This window comes from Salmo salar, chromosome ssa07, assembly GCF_905237065.1.
Source record: "Salmo salar chromosome ssa07, Ssal_v3.1, whole genome shotgun sequence".
Classification (NCBI taxonomy): domain Eukaryota; kingdom Metazoa; phylum Chordata; class Actinopteri; order Salmoniformes; family Salmonidae; genus Salmo; species Salmo salar.
Genome location: NC_059448.1, coordinates 43,162,478 through 43,178,322, shown reverse-complemented (window position 1 = coordinate 43,178,322; position 15,845 = coordinate 43,162,478). Strand labels below are relative to the sequence as shown.

The 15,845-nt window shown below is 50.1% G+C and overlaps 2 protein-coding genes across 4 annotated transcripts; one reads left to right on the top strand and one right to left on the bottom strand.

Annotated features, from left to right (window-relative positions):
- The first annotated feature begins 87 nt into the window (after positions 1-87).
- mcm10 (minichromosome maintenance 10 replication initiation factor) lies at positions 88-11,872 on the top strand. Of its 3 annotated transcripts, none has more exons than XM_014207911.2 (18): positions 88-193; positions 624-678; positions 756-1,034; positions 1,231-1,434; positions 1,610-1,970; positions 2,114-2,279; positions 2,977-3,144; positions 3,243-3,359; positions 4,568-4,764; positions 6,708-6,802; positions 9,105-9,212; positions 9,434-9,786; positions 9,938-10,070; positions 10,156-10,286; positions 10,509-10,622; positions 11,016-11,161; positions 11,374-11,416; positions 11,528-11,872. In XM_014207911.2, exons 2-18 carry the CDS (start codon positions 672-674, stop codon positions 11,609-11,611), a joined length of 2,706 nt encoding a protein of 901 aa, XP_014063386.1. In that variant the 5' UTR covers positions 88-193; positions 624-671; the 3' UTR covers positions 11,612-11,872. The 3 variants fall into 3 exon arrangements, with proteins under 3 accessions (XP_014063386.1, XP_014063388.1, XP_014063385.1); XM_014207913.2 differs by having other exon boundaries at positions 108-198; positions 1,613-1,970; XM_014207910.2 differs by having other exon boundaries at positions 108-198.
- A 532-nt stretch (positions 11,873-12,404) lies between these two features.
- Positions 12,405-15,845, bottom strand: LOC106609284 (unique cartilage matrix-associated protein). Its single transcript, XM_014207918.2, has 5 exons — positions 15,709-15,845; positions 15,429-15,494; positions 15,245-15,340; positions 13,335-13,433; positions 12,405-12,958 (listed from the first exon to the last, which is right to left on the bottom strand). The coding sequence occupies exons 1-5, from the start codon at positions 15,764-15,766 to the stop codon at positions 12,870-12,872; spliced, it is 408 nt and encodes a 135-aa protein (XP_014063393.1). The 5' UTR covers positions 15,767-15,845; the 3' UTR covers positions 12,405-12,869.

Genomic DNA, 15,845 nt, shown 5'->3' with positions numbered 1-15,845 from the left:
TTTTCTATTTTATTTGCGATATGCGAGTAATTTGGGAGTAGAAACATCTACCACAAACTTTGTGGACAGGCAAAATATTAGCCACTATTCTATTTGATAGGGGTCCTTCGTTTAGCGCCAGATTTCAGTTATTTCTCAGTAGTATTTTGAAAAAACGACGATAGCTAGCTAGGGAAGTCCCTGCAACCATCAAGTAAGGTGAACAATATAATTCTTTGCAAGAAAATGTCGTTTTCTTGGTCACTACACAAAAAGTATACAATCGACAACGTAATTTAACCTGAAGTGACCGTCATTACTTCAAAGTGACATTGTTGCGGGTCGTGTGTCATTGCTTGCTACATTGTTGCTACCGCGGCTTTCGCGCTGTCTGGAGTGTAGATCATATTCATAATGTGTTTGTTTGCTAGCTTGCTGTACGCGTTGTTGCTAGTATAAGCGTTGTGAAAAATCGGATAACTTGTTTCGATGTCAGTAGGAAACAGATAATGGGAGAGAATATACATAATGGAAATTGTGAAGCTTTAGCTAGCCGTGTCCATAAATAACAGTTAATGACATGTCAATAAACACTTGTGTCTTCGGGATATGACTTAAATACCTGTGTATTTTTTTATTCCTAGATCTGCTTTTTAATCGGGAAAGGCTGCTTGATCTTAAAATTCCAGGAAATGGATGGTAAGGGATGGTGGGGGGGCTTAATCAATATATGGCTTTGATCAAAACAAAACTCTTTAACACTGTGTGTGTGTCAGGTGATGATGACCTGGACCTTCTAACAGAGCTGCTGGCTGAGAACGGGGCTGAAGAGGAGCCGCAGGCTAGCCAGGAAGCAGAGGACAACCTAGATGACCTGTTTGACAATGATGATGATGATGAAGAGTACAGGGAGGGGCTGGAGGGGGAGGAAGAGGATGGAGCCGTTGCTCTCTTTGGAGATGTGGATGGCATTGAAGAGGAGGAAGGAGTTAAAACACAGCCGTCTGGAGGGAAGGCTCCTGATAACCTCAATAAATCCCAAGAAGATTTACAAGGTTTGTCAGTACCTCAAAATGATTATGATAGCGCTATACCGTAGCATTAACGCCTATAGTATGTATACAGTAAATGTTTCTAAAATGCAGATATCTACTAAAGTATGTCAGCTTCACACACTGTCTGCTTTGCTTTTTAATTCATGGCAGCTTTCAGCTTCTAATCTTATTTGGGTGTGTTTCTGTGTGTTCTCAGAGGAGCTGAGGCGTATGCAGGAGCAGATGCAGAGGCTGCAGCAGCAGCTAGAGGCCTCCCAGAAGAGCTCCTCAGCCACCTCTACCCCAAACAGCATCCCAGGAACAAAGGCACCATCTAAAGCTAACACTCCCTCACAGGGTCCCCCCAAACAGAGCTCCTCCAAGCCAGTTCGTCCCACACAGAAGACCAAGCCCCAAGCAGGTATTACTTTCATACGTTGTTTTGTGTTTCAGGATGTATTCTCATCAAAGTCAAGGCTGACCTTACAGGAACACAGTGGCGACTTACCATGTCATGTAAGGAGCATCTGTGTAAAGTGTAATGGGTGACGGTGGTGCCTGTGGATGTGTGTTTTAAAGGAATCTCTTTTTGACAGTAGGAAAGCCCTCGTCTGCCCCAGACCGAGGAGACGGCACCAAGCTACAGGAGTCCTCCGACTTCACCGCTCAGCTCAACAACGCTGACCTGTTCAAACGCAAAGGTCAAAGGACAGCTCACCAGGTCCAGCCCAGCACTACAGCAGCCGCTACAGACACCAGAGGTCCACTGGTGGAGATTAAGACTCACAGCTCCTTCCAGCCAATAGCAAGCAGTAGTAGGACCGACAGTACTGTACGTTCATCGCTACCTTCCCAGTCCAATGCGGCTGCAGCCCTGTCCGCCTTACGACAGGCCAATCCCCTTCCATCTCTCCCTAAAGACGTCGCCATCGAGAAGTACTCTGGACTGCGGCTGAGGTCAGAGCACACACACACACACACCTGTAACACACACACACACACACACACACACACACATCTACCTATAACACACATATAAACACTCCAAGGTTTCTTGTCCGAAGCTCAGATCTGGATTCTGATTGGTTCGTTGGTTTCAGGCGACCACGCGTGTCCTCCACGGAGATGGATCGCAAGATGGCCGACCGCAAGCTGATTCGGCTCTCCCAGTTGCCTGAGCGCCTGGCCCGGGAGAAGCTGGAGGAGTGCGACTGGGTCACCTTCGCTGTGCTGGTCAACAAAGCCACACCACAAAGCAACAGCAGTGTAAGACCAGAATTATTCAACTTTTATTTAACTAGGAAAGTCAGTTAAGAACAAATTCTTATTTACAATGACGGCCTACCGGGGAACAGTGGGTTAACTGCCTTGTTCAGGGGTAGAACGATGGATTTTTACCTTGTCAGCTCAGGGATTCAATCCAGCAACCTTTCGGTTACTGGCCCAACGCTCTAACCACCTGCCTACCTGCCCTACCTTGTCAGCTCAGGGATTCAATCCAGCAACCTTTCGGTTACTGGCCCAACGCTCTAACCACTAGGCTACCTGCCGCCCCAAATTACCCCATCTATACCACAGGAAGTTGGTGGCACCTTCATTTGGGAGGACGGGCTTGTGATAATGACTGGAGCGGAATCAGTGGAATGGTATCATATACATCAAACACATGGTTTCCAGGTGGTTGATGCCATTCCATTTGCTTCGTTCCAGACATTATTATGAGCCGTCCTCCCCTCAGCAGCCTCCACTGCTCTTTACTATATACCAACATACAACTTCAACATCTACAGTAGGTCAATGATCATGTGGTTTTATTGACATGGACACTCAGGACTCAAAGTATGTGAGGTTGACCAATGATCATTAAAGTCATTGACTTGACAGGAAGTGGGCCTACTTGTATTCATTTCAGATGGGTCAGAGATAGCAGCGCTAAGACTTGTCTCCCTCCCCCCGCTCACAGGGTAAGACGTTCAGCATCTGGAAGCTGTCTGACCTCCATGACCTGGAAGTGTACGTGTCTCTCTTCCTGTTTGGGGAGGTGCATAAGGAGCACTGGAAGACTGAGCCAGGCACCGTCATGGGCATCCTCAACCCCAACCCCATGAAGGCCAAAGACGGATATGACGGGGTGAGTGTGTGTGTCTGTGTGTTTACTTTCTCTGTAGTGTGTGTGTTCTCACCATCACTCCTCTCTTCTCCCACCCCTTCTCTGTCTCTCCCCCCCAGGTGTCTCTGTCAGTGGACCACCATCAGAAGGTGTTGTTGATGGGGGAGGCTCAGGACTATGGCACCTGTAAGGCAGCCAAGAAGAACGGAGACCCCTGCTCTCAGATTGTCAACCTGGTGGGTTTGCCTTTACATCCAGAAACACACACACAACCTGAACCGCTAAACAGCTCCTCCATCCACTCTCTGACCCACACTGACCCTCAGAACCCACCTAAAGGCTGATCGGTGTCAGTCATATACCACCGCCAAATACAGAGAGGGACATTTGAGAACTTGTGAAGTGACATAGTTTCTAGCATTTTCTCTGCAGTAGGAGTGTGTAGGACTGTTGTCATGTGCTATCTCTCTCTCTGCAGCATGAGGGTGTAGGACTGTTGTCATGTGCTATCTCTCTCTCTCTGCAGTATGAGGGTGTAGGACTGTTGTCATGTGCTATCTCTCTCTCTCTGCAGTATGAGGGTGTAGGACTGTTGTCATGTGCTATCTCTCTCTCTCTGCAGTATGAGGGTGTAGGACTGTTGTCATGTGCTATCTCTCTCTCTGCAGTGGGAGTGTGTAGGACTGTTGTCATGTGCTATCTCTCTCTCTGCAGTGGGAGTGTGTAGGACTGTTGTCATGTGCTATCTCTCTTTCTGCAGTAGGAGTGTGTAGGACTGTTGTCATGTGCTATCTCTCTCTCTGCAGTATGAGGGTGTAGGACTGTTGTCATGTGCTATCTCTCTCTGCAGTGGGAGTGTGTAGGACTGTTGTCATGTGCTATCTCTCTTTCTGCAGTAGGAGTGTGTAGGACTGTTGTCATGTGCTATCTCTCTCTCTGCAGTATGAGGGTGTAGGACTGTTGTCATGTGCTATCTCTCTCTCTGCAGTATGAGGGTGTAGGACTGTTGTCATGTGCCATCTCTCTCTCTGCAGTATGAGGGTGTAGGACTGTTGTCATGTGCCATCTCTCTCTCTGCAGTATGAGGGTGTAGGACTGTTGTCATGTGCTATCTCTCTCTGCAGTGGGAGTGTGTAGGACTGTTGTCATGTGCTATCTCTCTTTCTGCAGTAGGAGTGTGTAGGACTGTTGTCATGTGCTATCTCTCTCTCTGCAGTATGAGGGTGTAGGACTGTTGTCATGTGCTATCTCTCTCTCTGCAGTAGGAGTGTGTAGGACTGTTGTCATGTGCTATCTCTCTTTCTGCAGTAGGAGTGTGTAGGACTGTTGTCATGTGCTATCTCTCTCTGCAGTATGAGGGTGTAGGACTGTTGTCATGTGCCATCTCTCTCTCTGCAGTATGAGGGTGTAGGACTGTTGTCATGTGCCATCTCTCTCTCTGCAGTATGAGTGCCAGTACTGCCAGTACCACGTCAAGGCCCAGTATAAGAAGATGAGTGCCCAGCGGGCCGAGCTGCAGTCGTCTTTCTCAGGGAAGGCCACGGGGAAGGTCAAGGGGAGGGGCAACAGCCTGAAGGAGCGACTGTGTCAGACCGGCTTCCACTACGGAGGCATGTCCTCACCAGCCTGCGCTGCCGCACTGTGAGTGTGTGTGTTGGTTGTTCAGTGTGTTTACCTATGTAAACGTCAGTCGTCTCTAAGCAGTGTTTTCCATTAGCGCCGGTAATCGGCCGGTTACAGACTCATTTTCAATCGGCTACTTTTCATTTAAACGTTTCAATTCGCTCGTCCATCGAGTCCTCTCCCGCTAGAATGAACGATCTGCATCTTCCCGCGCTCTATTGATAGGATAGGAGCCTGTCAGTCACAAAGCGAGCAATGACAGAGAAACGCGTCTGCTGTCTGTCCCGCCTCCCGGTACAATTAGTGCGCTGTGGTTGGTTGCAGTCAAATTTCTTTACACAGAGGAGGGCGAGCGCGTGATGGCCATGAATTTGCACGTCCCGTGTAATGTAAGTGGTAACCATGAGCCAAATTGTTGTTTTCTGGCACATTCTTTTCTTTTGCGTGTTTCACATAGCCAGCCACGCGGCGTCATGACGCAGTGGCTATTTACTGTGATTCGATTGACAACTAAACAGCAAGTGTTGACTAGTTTATAAAAGGTGTCGAACTGACTTGAATGAAGTCTCCTACAGCCCTTTGCCATTCATAAATCCAGCAGCGTGGTTATATGTCCATGGTATCACATCAGACAAGTAAACCGAAGGATTTGCTCTACAGCGACTCTAAAGGGAGTAACTCTGGTCTCGTCAGTCAGTGTAGCCTACCCAATGGCATCGTTGAGAGGTTCTGTCGTTTGGCTCCCTTATTTTCATAGGCTACTGGTAGGCCGAGGCTTTTTGGCGAATATCTGCAGGTAAATTCTGAAAAGATTTGATGAAGATGGTGAGTCATCACTGCAGGAACGTTAGGTAGTGGAGAGCCTCATTCTGGTCCAAATATGATCATTAGGGTCCTCACGGAATCCTGGCAATAAAACAGAATTCAACAATATTCAAACATTTTATTGACCTTGAGTAGGGAATCAACTAAATGTATTAATTTGCCCAAGTTTATCATAATGCATGAACAGCATGCAATACCACAACACATTTTTCTAATCTGGGAGGTAAACTCAATAATGTATTCAATAATTTCACTGTGTATTTCAGATGGAATCAGGGTATTACACTGTACCAGAGGCCATCAAAATAGAGCTCCTGGCTGGCTACTCTTTCTGTTTGGCTGGCTGGCTACTCTTTCTGTTTGGCTGGATGGCTACTCCTTCTGTTTGGCTGGCTGGCTACTCCTTCTGTTTGGCTGGCTGGCTACTCTTTCTGTTTGGCTGGCTGGCTGGCTGGCTGGCTGGCTACTCTTTCTGTTTGGCTGGCTGGCTACTCTTTCTGTTTGGCTGGCTGGCTGGCTACTCTTTCTGTTTGGCTGGCTGGCTGGCTGGCTGGCTACTCTTTCTGTTTGGCTGGCTGGCTACTCTTTCTGTTTGGCTGGCTGGCTGGCTACTCTTTCTGTTTGGCTGGCTGGCTGGCTGGCTACTCTTTCTGTTTGGCTGGCTGGCTACTCTTTCTGTTTGGCTGGCTGGCTACTCTTTCTGTTTGGCTGGCTGGCTGGCTGGCTGGCTGGCTACTCTTTCTGTTTGGCTGGCTGGCTGGCTACTCTTTCTGTTTGGCTGGCTGGCTGGCTGGCTGGCTACTCTTTCTGTTTGGCTGGCTGGCTGGCTACTCTTTCTGTTTGGCTGGCTGGCTGGCTACTCTTTCTGTTTGGCTGGCTGGCTGGCTACTCTTTCTGTTTGGCTGGCTGGCTGGCTGGCTACTCTTTCTGTTTGGCTGGCTGGCTGGCTACTCTTTCTGTTTGGCTGGCTGGCTGGCTACTCTTTCTGTTTGGCTGGCTGGCTGGCTACTCTTTCTGTTTGGCTGGCTACTCGATGTAGTTGTGGAAAACACTGCTCTATGTGTTTGTCAGTGCTGTGAGTCAGTATGTGTGTGTTTGTATTGTGTTGACTTATGTACACCTCCGTTCCTGTCTAGGTCTGCGTCTGGTCCTAAGAAGCCCTCCCAGACCACTCTAGGGAACCTGTTTGTGAAGGGATCAGACCAGCTGGCCAGCCAGGCCAAGAGACTGGGTAAGACTGGGGAGATGGAGGGAGTGGGGGCCAACAGACTGGGTAAGACTGGGGAGATGGAGGGAGTGGGGGCCAACAGACTGGGTAAGACTGGGGAGATGGAGGGAGTGGGGGCCAAGAGACTGGGTAAGACTGGGGAGATGGAGGGAGTGGGGGACAAGAGACTGGGTAAGACTGGGGAGATGGAGGGAGTGGGGGACAAGAGACTGGGTAAGACTGGGGAGATGGAGGGAGTGGGGGCCAACAGACTGGGTAAGACTGGGGAGATGGAGGGAGTGGGGGACAAGAGACTGGGTAAGACTGGGGAGATGGAGGGAGTGGGGGCCAAGAGACTGGGTAAGACTGGGGGAGATGGAGGGAGTGGGGGCCAAGAGACTGGGTAAGACTGGGGAGATGGAGGGAGTGGGGGCCAAGAGACTGGGTAAGACTGGGGAGATGGAGGGAGTGGGGGCCAAGAGACTGGGTAAGACTGGGGAGATGGAGGGAGTGGGGGCCAACAGACTGGGTAAGACTGGGGAGATGGAGGGAGTGGGGGACAAGAGACTGGGTAAGACTGGGGAGATGGAGGGAGTGGGGGCCAAGAGACTGGGTAAGACTGGGGGAGATGGAGGGAGTGGGGGCCAAGAGACTGGGTAAGACTGGGGAGATGGAGGGAGTGGGGGCCAACAGACTGGGTAAGACTGGGGAGATGGAGGGAGTGGGGGACAAGAGACTGGGTAAGACTGGGGGAGATGGAGGGAGTGGGGGCCAAGAGACTGGGTAAGACTGGGGAGATGGAGGGAGTGGGGGCCAAGAGACTGGGTAAGACTGGGGAGATGGAGGGAGTGGGGGCCAAGAGACTGGGTAAGACTGGGGAGATGGAGGGAGTGGGGGCCAAGAGACTGGGTAAGACTGGGGGAGATGGAGGGAGTGGGGGCCAACAGACTGGGTAAGACTGGGGAGATGGAGGGAGTGGGGGACAAGAGACTGGGTAAGACTGGGGGAGATGGAGGGAGTGGGGGGCCAAGAGACTGGGTAAGACTGGGGAGATGGAGGGAGTGGGGGACAAGAGACTGGGTAAGACTGGGGAGATGGAGGGAGTGGGGGACAAGAGACTGGGTAAGACTGGGGAGATGGAGGGAGTGGGGGCCAACAGACTGGGTAAGACTGGGGAGATGGAGGGAGTGGGGGACAAGAGACTGGGTAAGACTGGGGAGATGGAGGGAGTGGGGGCCAAGAGACTGGGTAAGACTGGGGGAGATGGAGGGAGTGGGGGCCAAGAGACTGGGTAAGACTGGGGAGATGGAGGGAGTGGGGGCCAAGAGACTGGGTAAGACTGGGGAGATGGAGGGAGTGGGGGCCAAGAGACTGGGTAAGACTGGGGAGATGGAGGGAGTGGGGGCCAACAGACTGGGTAAGACTGGGGAGATGGAGGGAGTGGGGGACAAGAGACTGGATAAGACTGGGGAGATGGAGGGAGTGGGGGCCAAGAGACTGGGTAAGACTGGGGGAGATGGAGGGAGTGGGGGCCAAGAGACTGGGTAAGACTGGGGAGATGGAGGGAGTGGGGGCCAAGAGACTGGGTAAGACTGGGGAGATGGAGGGAGTGGGGGACAAGAGACTGGGTAAGACTGGGGAGATGGAGGGAGTGGGGGCCAAGAGACTGGGTAAGACTGGGGGAGATGGAGGGAGTGGGGGCCAAGAGACTGGTTAAGACTGGGGGAGATGGAGGGAGTGGGGGCCAACAGACTGGGGGAGATGGAGGGAGTGGGGGCCAACAGAGTGGGTAAGACTGGGGGAGATGGAGGGAGTGGGGGCCAACAGACTGGGTAAGACTGGGGGAGATGGAGGGAGTGGGGGCCAACAGACTGGGTAAGACTGGGGGAGATGGAGGGAGTGGGGGCCAAGAGACTGGGTAAGACTGGGGGAGATGGAGGGAGTGGGGGCCAACAGACTGGGTAAGACTGGGGGAGATGGAGGGAGTGGGGGCCAAGAGACTGGGTAAGACTGGGGGAGATGGAGGGAGTGGGGGCCAACAGACTGGGTAAGACTGGGGGAGATGGAGGGAGTGGGGGCCAACAGACTGGGTAAGACTAGGGGAGATGGAGGGAGTGGGGGCCAAGAGACTGGGGGAGATGGAGGGAGTGGGGGCCAACAGACTGGGTAAGACTGGGGGAGATGGAGGGAGTGGGGGCCAAGAGACTGGGGGAGATGGAGGGAGTGGGGGCCAACAGACTGGGTAAGACTGGGGGAGATGGAGGGAGTGGGGGTGAGAGAAGTTTAAGACTGGTGCTCTTTCTTAATGTGTTTGATTGTTTTTCAGCCATGAAGTCTAACGAGGTGTCTGGCTGCTCAGACGACTTCAAGGACCTGTTATCCATGCCTACCCCGGGAGCCCTCCAACTGAAGAGACACCTCACCAAACCCCCAGGTAACTGACTCACTGAAGCAGACCAAACCCATGAACACATCAGATGGGCTATCTGGAGACGACAGAAAGACAGGAGGGCTTTAAAAGGAAACACTTTTCTTTTTTTTTTACCTTGGTGTGTATTCTCCCTGCTTGTCAATGCATCAGAATTACTGTATATCACCTTTCTCTCTCTTCATCCCCCTTTCTCTCTTCTTCCACCTTCTCTCTCACTCCCCCAGGTTCCAAGGGCTCAGCTGGTGCAGGGGTCCAGTCCATCTCTGCCTCTGACCTCCTGAAGCAGCAGAAACAGCAGCAGAAGCAGCTCTTAGAGAACCGCAGGCGCCGGGCAGAGGAGATCCAGCAGAGGGTCCTCCAGAACTCAGGCAGGGCGGGGGTCCCCGGGGCCTCTCCCCCATCTAGAGGGACCCTCCTGTCCCCTAAATCTGCCTCAGAGGTCCCCAAAGCCACCCAGAGCCCCACCGCCCCCCACACCCCAACACTGGGCAGGGGTTTTAACGAGGGAGATGATATCTTGTTTTTTGACCACACCCCTCCTCCGCCCCCGGCGTCACACAGCCTATCAGCAGCCAAGGTAGGTGGTGCTCATCCGATCACATGCTTTCAGGCTTAGCGTACACTGTTGCACTGTTGATTTGACTGTAGAATGTGATGTCATAGAGAGGCTGAGTTCAAAGGTCACAGAGGTTGGAGGTTAAAGGTGAAGCTGCCCCTCTCCTCTCTAGTTGGCTGCTCTGAAGAAGCTGAGAGTGAAGGGGTCTGGGCTGGCCAAAGAAGACCCCAACGCTGTGAAAAGGAAGAGGAACAGCAGCACTGACATCACCACCAGGGTGCAGAAGAACCTGTCCTCGCCCGATGGTACACACCTGAGCACAGACACACACACACACACACACACAGAGTCCCTGTTCTTACCCATCCTCTGGGATCTGCCTCTGTACAGGTGAACAGCCTGGGGCCAAGGAGGAGGAGCCAGCCCAGAAGAAGAGGCGGGAACAAATTGACTATGTCCAATCAGAGGAGTTCAAGAAGATCCTCAATGCCAAGTCAAGGCACGGGGCCGAGCTACAGGCGGTGAGTCAGCAATTCCGTAACCATAGCAGCCTAGTGTAACTGCTCCCTTTTCTGTGTAACAGTGTAATGATTCCCCCTTATCTCTAGCCCAGTGTTATAATAGTTCCCCTCTCCTTAGGCGGAGTACCAGATGCAGGTGTGCTACTTTGACCCCTGGTGTAACAATGTAATGATTCCCCCTTCCCCTAGTCCAGGATTAATAGTTCCTATCTCTCTCTTTAGGCGGAGTACCAGCAGCAGGAGAGCTACTTTGACCCCCTGGTGAAGAAGGAGGCGATGGAGGACAAGATGAGGAACATCAGAGAGCAGAAGTGTCGAGCCGTCAGCTGTAAAAAGGTCTGTGTCCAATCACAGGTCTTATTCTCTAGTGTCATCAGCTATCCTGCAGTTTAAATCACCAGTTAACCACCAAACCAACGGATTTATTCTGTTGAGTCAAAATCTACTCCGTCTGGGATTTGAAACATCAGCTTTCCTTTACGGTAGTCAGATGAAATCCCCATCTCCCAGCACATCAGAATATTCCCCATGAGACAACTAGCAATTTAGACCAGTACGATTACAACGGTCCCAATGGCGTGCGTAAACCTAGCATGATAGCAGATCGGCCAGACTGCTCAGAATTCACCTACTAGCAACATGATTTAACCGTCCTGTCAGACCAATATAACTGCGTCTTTACGGCTTAGTACAGATACATATTTATCTGTGTTTCTGTCTTATCTCCAGTGTAAGTACACATACTTCAAGCCTGCTGATCGCTGTGTGGAGGAGAAGCATGAGCTGCAGTGGCACGACGCCACCAAACGCTTCTTCAAGTGCCCCTGTGGACAGAGAGCCATCGCACTGGACCGTCTGCCACACAAACACTGCAGGTTAGACACGTACACACACACACGCACTACAGTTTTTATCACGGCCGGTTGTGATACAGCTTGGATTCGAACCAGGGACTGTAGTGACGCCTCTTGCACCGAGATGCGGTGCCTTTAGACCGCTGCGCCACTCAGGAGCCCAGTTGAAACGCAATGCAAGTCACGTGCTGCTGCGTTCATCAGATATGATCATGCTGCGTTCTCTATTGCAGTAACTGTGGCCTGTTCAAATGGGAAAGAGACGGCATGTTGAAGGTAAGTGTCGCGTTTCAGTAGGTTTGGAGTTAAGGTCCTTCTCCCGTCTGACCGGTCCTTGGTTTGACTACTACTTCGTGTTCCCTAACTGTTTCCTGTTCCTGTCCACAGGAGAAGTCAGGTCCTAAGATCGCTGGGGAGCTGCTGCAGCCTCGAGGTGACGAGCAGCCCAAGTTCCTCAACAGCATGCAGTAGCCCTCGGGTCACTGACAATCACCTTCATCATTGTCTTCGTCGTATGAAGCAATTGGAGTTTCTTGTGTTATACTTATTTGCATGTCGCTTTTTTAAATGTCCTTTTAATGTTTTTTTTACTGTCGATGTCATTTTAAGTTGATTATGGATTTTAAATTGCTGTGTTTTGAATGGATTCAATTGAATTTCCGAATGAGTTGTTTGTTGTTCCCTCCTGCTGGGTTTGATGTGAATGTGCTGATTAAATTTACCAACAATCTCCTCCTTTTTCTGACTTGGGCTCGCTGGAAGAAATAGTCTCCTGTGCTATATTGCGTCCTTACAGACTGAGGGAGTTTTAGAGACACCTAGAATAGTAACAGGAGCTGGATAAAGAGAGGATACAGGAACAGACAGGCACTAGTTAAACTCCTGAGGTAGAGACCTGTCGGTCACTGTCTTTTTAGTTAGACTTCTTTCCTCCAGTTTTCTCCTTTCCCTCTCTCTGTCCTCTGCCCAGTGCTGTCTAAAGTTGCAGCTGTGGAATGTTGGTAGTCCCGCATGGAATCCCGACATTTATCTCAGTGATGAGTTCCCCAGGACTCACTCGCACTTTTTCCAGCTTCCCCTCTCGCTCTTCACTCTCGCTCTTTCTCCACCCTCCTTCAACTCTTTCTCTCACTCTCACACACACACACATTTGATTCAGGTTCTGAATCTAGGCGCTTAAGAATTCACCCCCTGATTTATCGACACTTCCTGTAACAGTAAGAGAAGCTATATATGCCAAAAAAAGTGTATTTTTTCACAGCAGTACATTTTAGTATTGTCTTTATTGGTGTCTGTGGTTCTGAATTACAGTACATGTTTCATATTTGTAATTACAGTTTGATACACAGACAGATGTGAAAGACACACAGACCACACCGAACACTACCTCACACAGATACATGCACAAAGATAGAGATTGAAATAAGCATGCATAGAAACACACAACCAATCACGACAGCCTCCTTTTTTGAACTTGACCTGCCACACCCAAAGTCTTTAATATAAACGTTACAAAACGGAGGTTTATCTACTTAATATTACCATTTTAAATGATTGAGTTTAATCGTTTTGTACTTAAACCTTTTTACTTCTAGGTGAGTGATGTTTTGGCCACCTCCCGTGCTCTTGTTATGTCCGTCTGATAGGCTAGGTGTCTTAATTGACACAGGGTCCTGCCAATCACAGCCTGGTGCACTATGTTCTGATCTCCTTGGCCTATGGAGCATGCTCACCAACCGCGGGGATAACGGGGGTAGAGTCCATCATAGTGGAACTCGCGCCACTGCTCTGTCTTCTCCCGTGTCCTCTCATCCTGCTCTGTGGATGGAGAGAGGAGAAGAAGGGAAAGAGGGTTGAGGGTTTTTTGTTGGTGGCAACCTGCAGAGTGTAGAACGCGGAGGACTAAGAAAGTGTATTTCTGTCCTTCATGTGAAACACTTTGGTTTACTTATGTGGGAGAAAACCCTTTCCAGAAACACAATAGGCACGAGAACTACCACAAACCCAACACATCCCTACACAGACGTGTGGTCAAAGTGTTCAGTGCAGCACACTGTGTGATTACTTTGATTAGACTCTGTGATTACTGCAGATAAATCAAGCTGTGGCGTTTACCACTGAGAGGTCTGAGTTTAACCAAATGGGCACTTACGGTTTTAAACCTCATCTTTGGTACAGAGTTAGTCGGTCTTACCATCGCGCTCCTCTTCCACATAGTTCTCAAACTCGTCCCTCTGTTCGTCGTAGTACTCCCTCCTCCTCTCATCAGCTGACAGACGTACCCTCTGCTCAGCTACGGAGGGAGGGAGGGAGGGAGGGAGGGGGAAAAGAGAGGGAAACAAGGAGAGATGGAAGAAGGTGTTATGGTTAGTGAGGTAGAGTGAGATGTGTTGTCTTAGTTACGTCATGAACCTCGAAGGTGTTTGGCGCCAAACTTCCAACCTGTCCTCACCTCACACTTTTCCTCACGTCACACACTGCAGGCAGTCCAACTCTATCATACAGTTTTTGGGAGAGATACTGTACCTATTGCTTTCACTCACTCACACACACGCACACATCGCAAACACACACACACACACACAGGCCGGTACTGTATATATTGGACACTAGCCCTCATTGGGGTACTCATAGAAGTTTTAAGGTGACATCACACAATTTTCAGTACACACACACACACACAACAAGAACACACATACTCTGAATAGTAGGTTGTTTTCTTACAAAACGGCTCGGTGGAATGAGGCTTTGCAGAATGGAAACTTTCTCAGGTACTAGGCTTACTGGTTGGGTTTGCTATCTCTCTCTCTCTCTCTGTCTGATTGAGTTCAATTCAAAGGGATTTATTGGCATGGGAAACATATGTTTACATTGCCAAAGAAAGTTAAATAAACAATAAAAAATGAACACTAAACATTACACTCACAATTTTCAAAGGGATAGACACATTTCAAATGTCATATTATGGCTATGTACAGTGTTATAATGATGTGAAAATATTGAAAAGAAATAAACAATAAATATGGGTTGTATTTACAATGGTGTTTGTTCTTCACTCGTTGCCCTTTTCTTGTGGCAACAGGTCACAAATCTCTCTTTCTCTCTGTCTCTCTGTCGTCGTGGCTGCAGACCCGCTCACGTGTCTTACCTAAACCCAATGACCAAGTTAACAGATCTTTCCATTATCCTCCTCAGGTTTCTTCTCTTTCTTTTCTCTCTCTCGTTTCCTCTTGTTGTCTCTCTCACTCTGCACTATAATGTTTAATTGGTCCACACATTCCTATCTCAGCTCCTGCAGTGCCTTCCCTGCTACCTGCGCATCACTCCCCTAACACTGTCACGACAAAGTCGTATACACACATACACACACATTCATGCACTCGCACACACACACTTCTCCCCCTTCTCTCTCGTGCACACCCAGCGCCTCAGTGACTGGTTGGCAGGCGATATAAACAGTATTTTGTAACTAAAACTTGTTTTCTCTGACCGGTGGCCCAGAGAGGTGCACTGACAGGGAGCTGGAGCAGACGACAGCCTATCTGTCTCTGGGACTGGGACAGAGAGAGAAGGAGAGAGGCTGCTCCATATTACCCTGTGACTCCTTTTGCTGCCTCCAGCCAGTGTGTGTGTGTGTGTGTGTGTGTGTGTGTGTGTGTGTGTGTGTGTGTGTGTGTGTGTGTGTGTGTGTGTGTGTGTGTGTGTGTGTGTGTGTGTGTGTGTGTGTGTGTGTGTGTGTGTGAAACAGATGGCTTCAAATGCTTTTAAGCTTCTGGAGCAGCTGCTAGCGATTCACCTGTGGGAGACTTGGAGTCTTTAGTCTGACTTCCGAGTTCACAGCCATGACCTCAAACCACACCACCCAACATTTTAATCCACAGACCATCAAATTAATAGACTTTGAGTACACACACCCACACACACACACACACACACACCACCAGCCTCTACAGAGTGCTGTAAACCTCCCAAAACAAACTGTCCATAATGGCACCAGCAACTTCAACCACATGCAAACACTACCATCATCAACCCTCATGCCCCCTGTCCTGCCCCTGCCCTGGATCCATGGTAACGCCCCATAGTGATGGTAAACAGCCTCACCGAGGACCTCCGCCTCATGTTTGGCCGAGCGCCGACTACGCTTTTTGAAGAAGTTTGCTGCATCCGCCTCGGGCATGAAGACTCGCCGTGCTGACCCTGGGGGCAGAGGGTAGCAGGTAAGGGTCAAAGAGGGTCATTGGGGTCACTCGGGTTGGGGAGGGGGAATAGAATAAATTACATTCACCTTTGGGCTCTGCAGCTTTTCCCTCTCTTCCATCTGTCACCGATGCACTCCGCACCCCGGGGGAGACTGGGAGAGACAGAGAGGTTTTTGTCAATTTTACACTTGAGCTGATCAGCAAGGCCTCTTTCTAGAAATTCTGCACATGCACCTTTCAGAAAAGGTCTGAAAACATCATACCTTCGCCATAAAAAACTTAAAAAAGTCACCCTCCACCTCCTCTACCACACCCTTCCTTGACCCCCCCCCCCCCAGCATGTCAACCCCCCATCGTGGTACTTACGTGTGAGGATGAGGAGGGTGGCGAGCAGAGAAAGAAAGACCAGATGAGTCCAGGACATGATGAAGAATACAGTGAAGCAGCGCTGCGAACAGTCAAGTTATGAACTGAGAGAGAGGGGGAGAGGCGAGGGAGTTAGA

Coding starts and splice junctions, on each gene's coding strand:
- mcm10 (XM_014207911.2), top strand. Junction 3,145..3,242: donor CCAAAGACGGATATGACGGG/GTGAGTGTGTGT, acceptor TCTCCCCCCCAG/GTGTCTCTGTCAGTGGACCA. Junction 9,213..9,433: donor ACACCTCACCAAACCCCCAG/GTAACTGACTCA, acceptor TCACTCCCCCAG/GTTCCAAGGGCTCAGCTGGT.
- LOC106609284 (XM_014207918.2), bottom strand. CDS start 15,766: ATGTCCTGGACTCATCTGGTCTTTCTTTCTCTGCTCGCCACCCTCCTC. Junction 15,341..15,428: donor AAAAGCTGCAGAGCCCAAAG/GTGAATGTAATT, acceptor CTCTGCCCCCAG/GGTCAGCACGGCGAGTCTTC. Junction 12,959..13,334: donor TGTGGAAGAGGAGCGCGATG/GTAAGACCGACT, acceptor CTCCATCCACAG/AGCAGGATGAGAGGACACGG.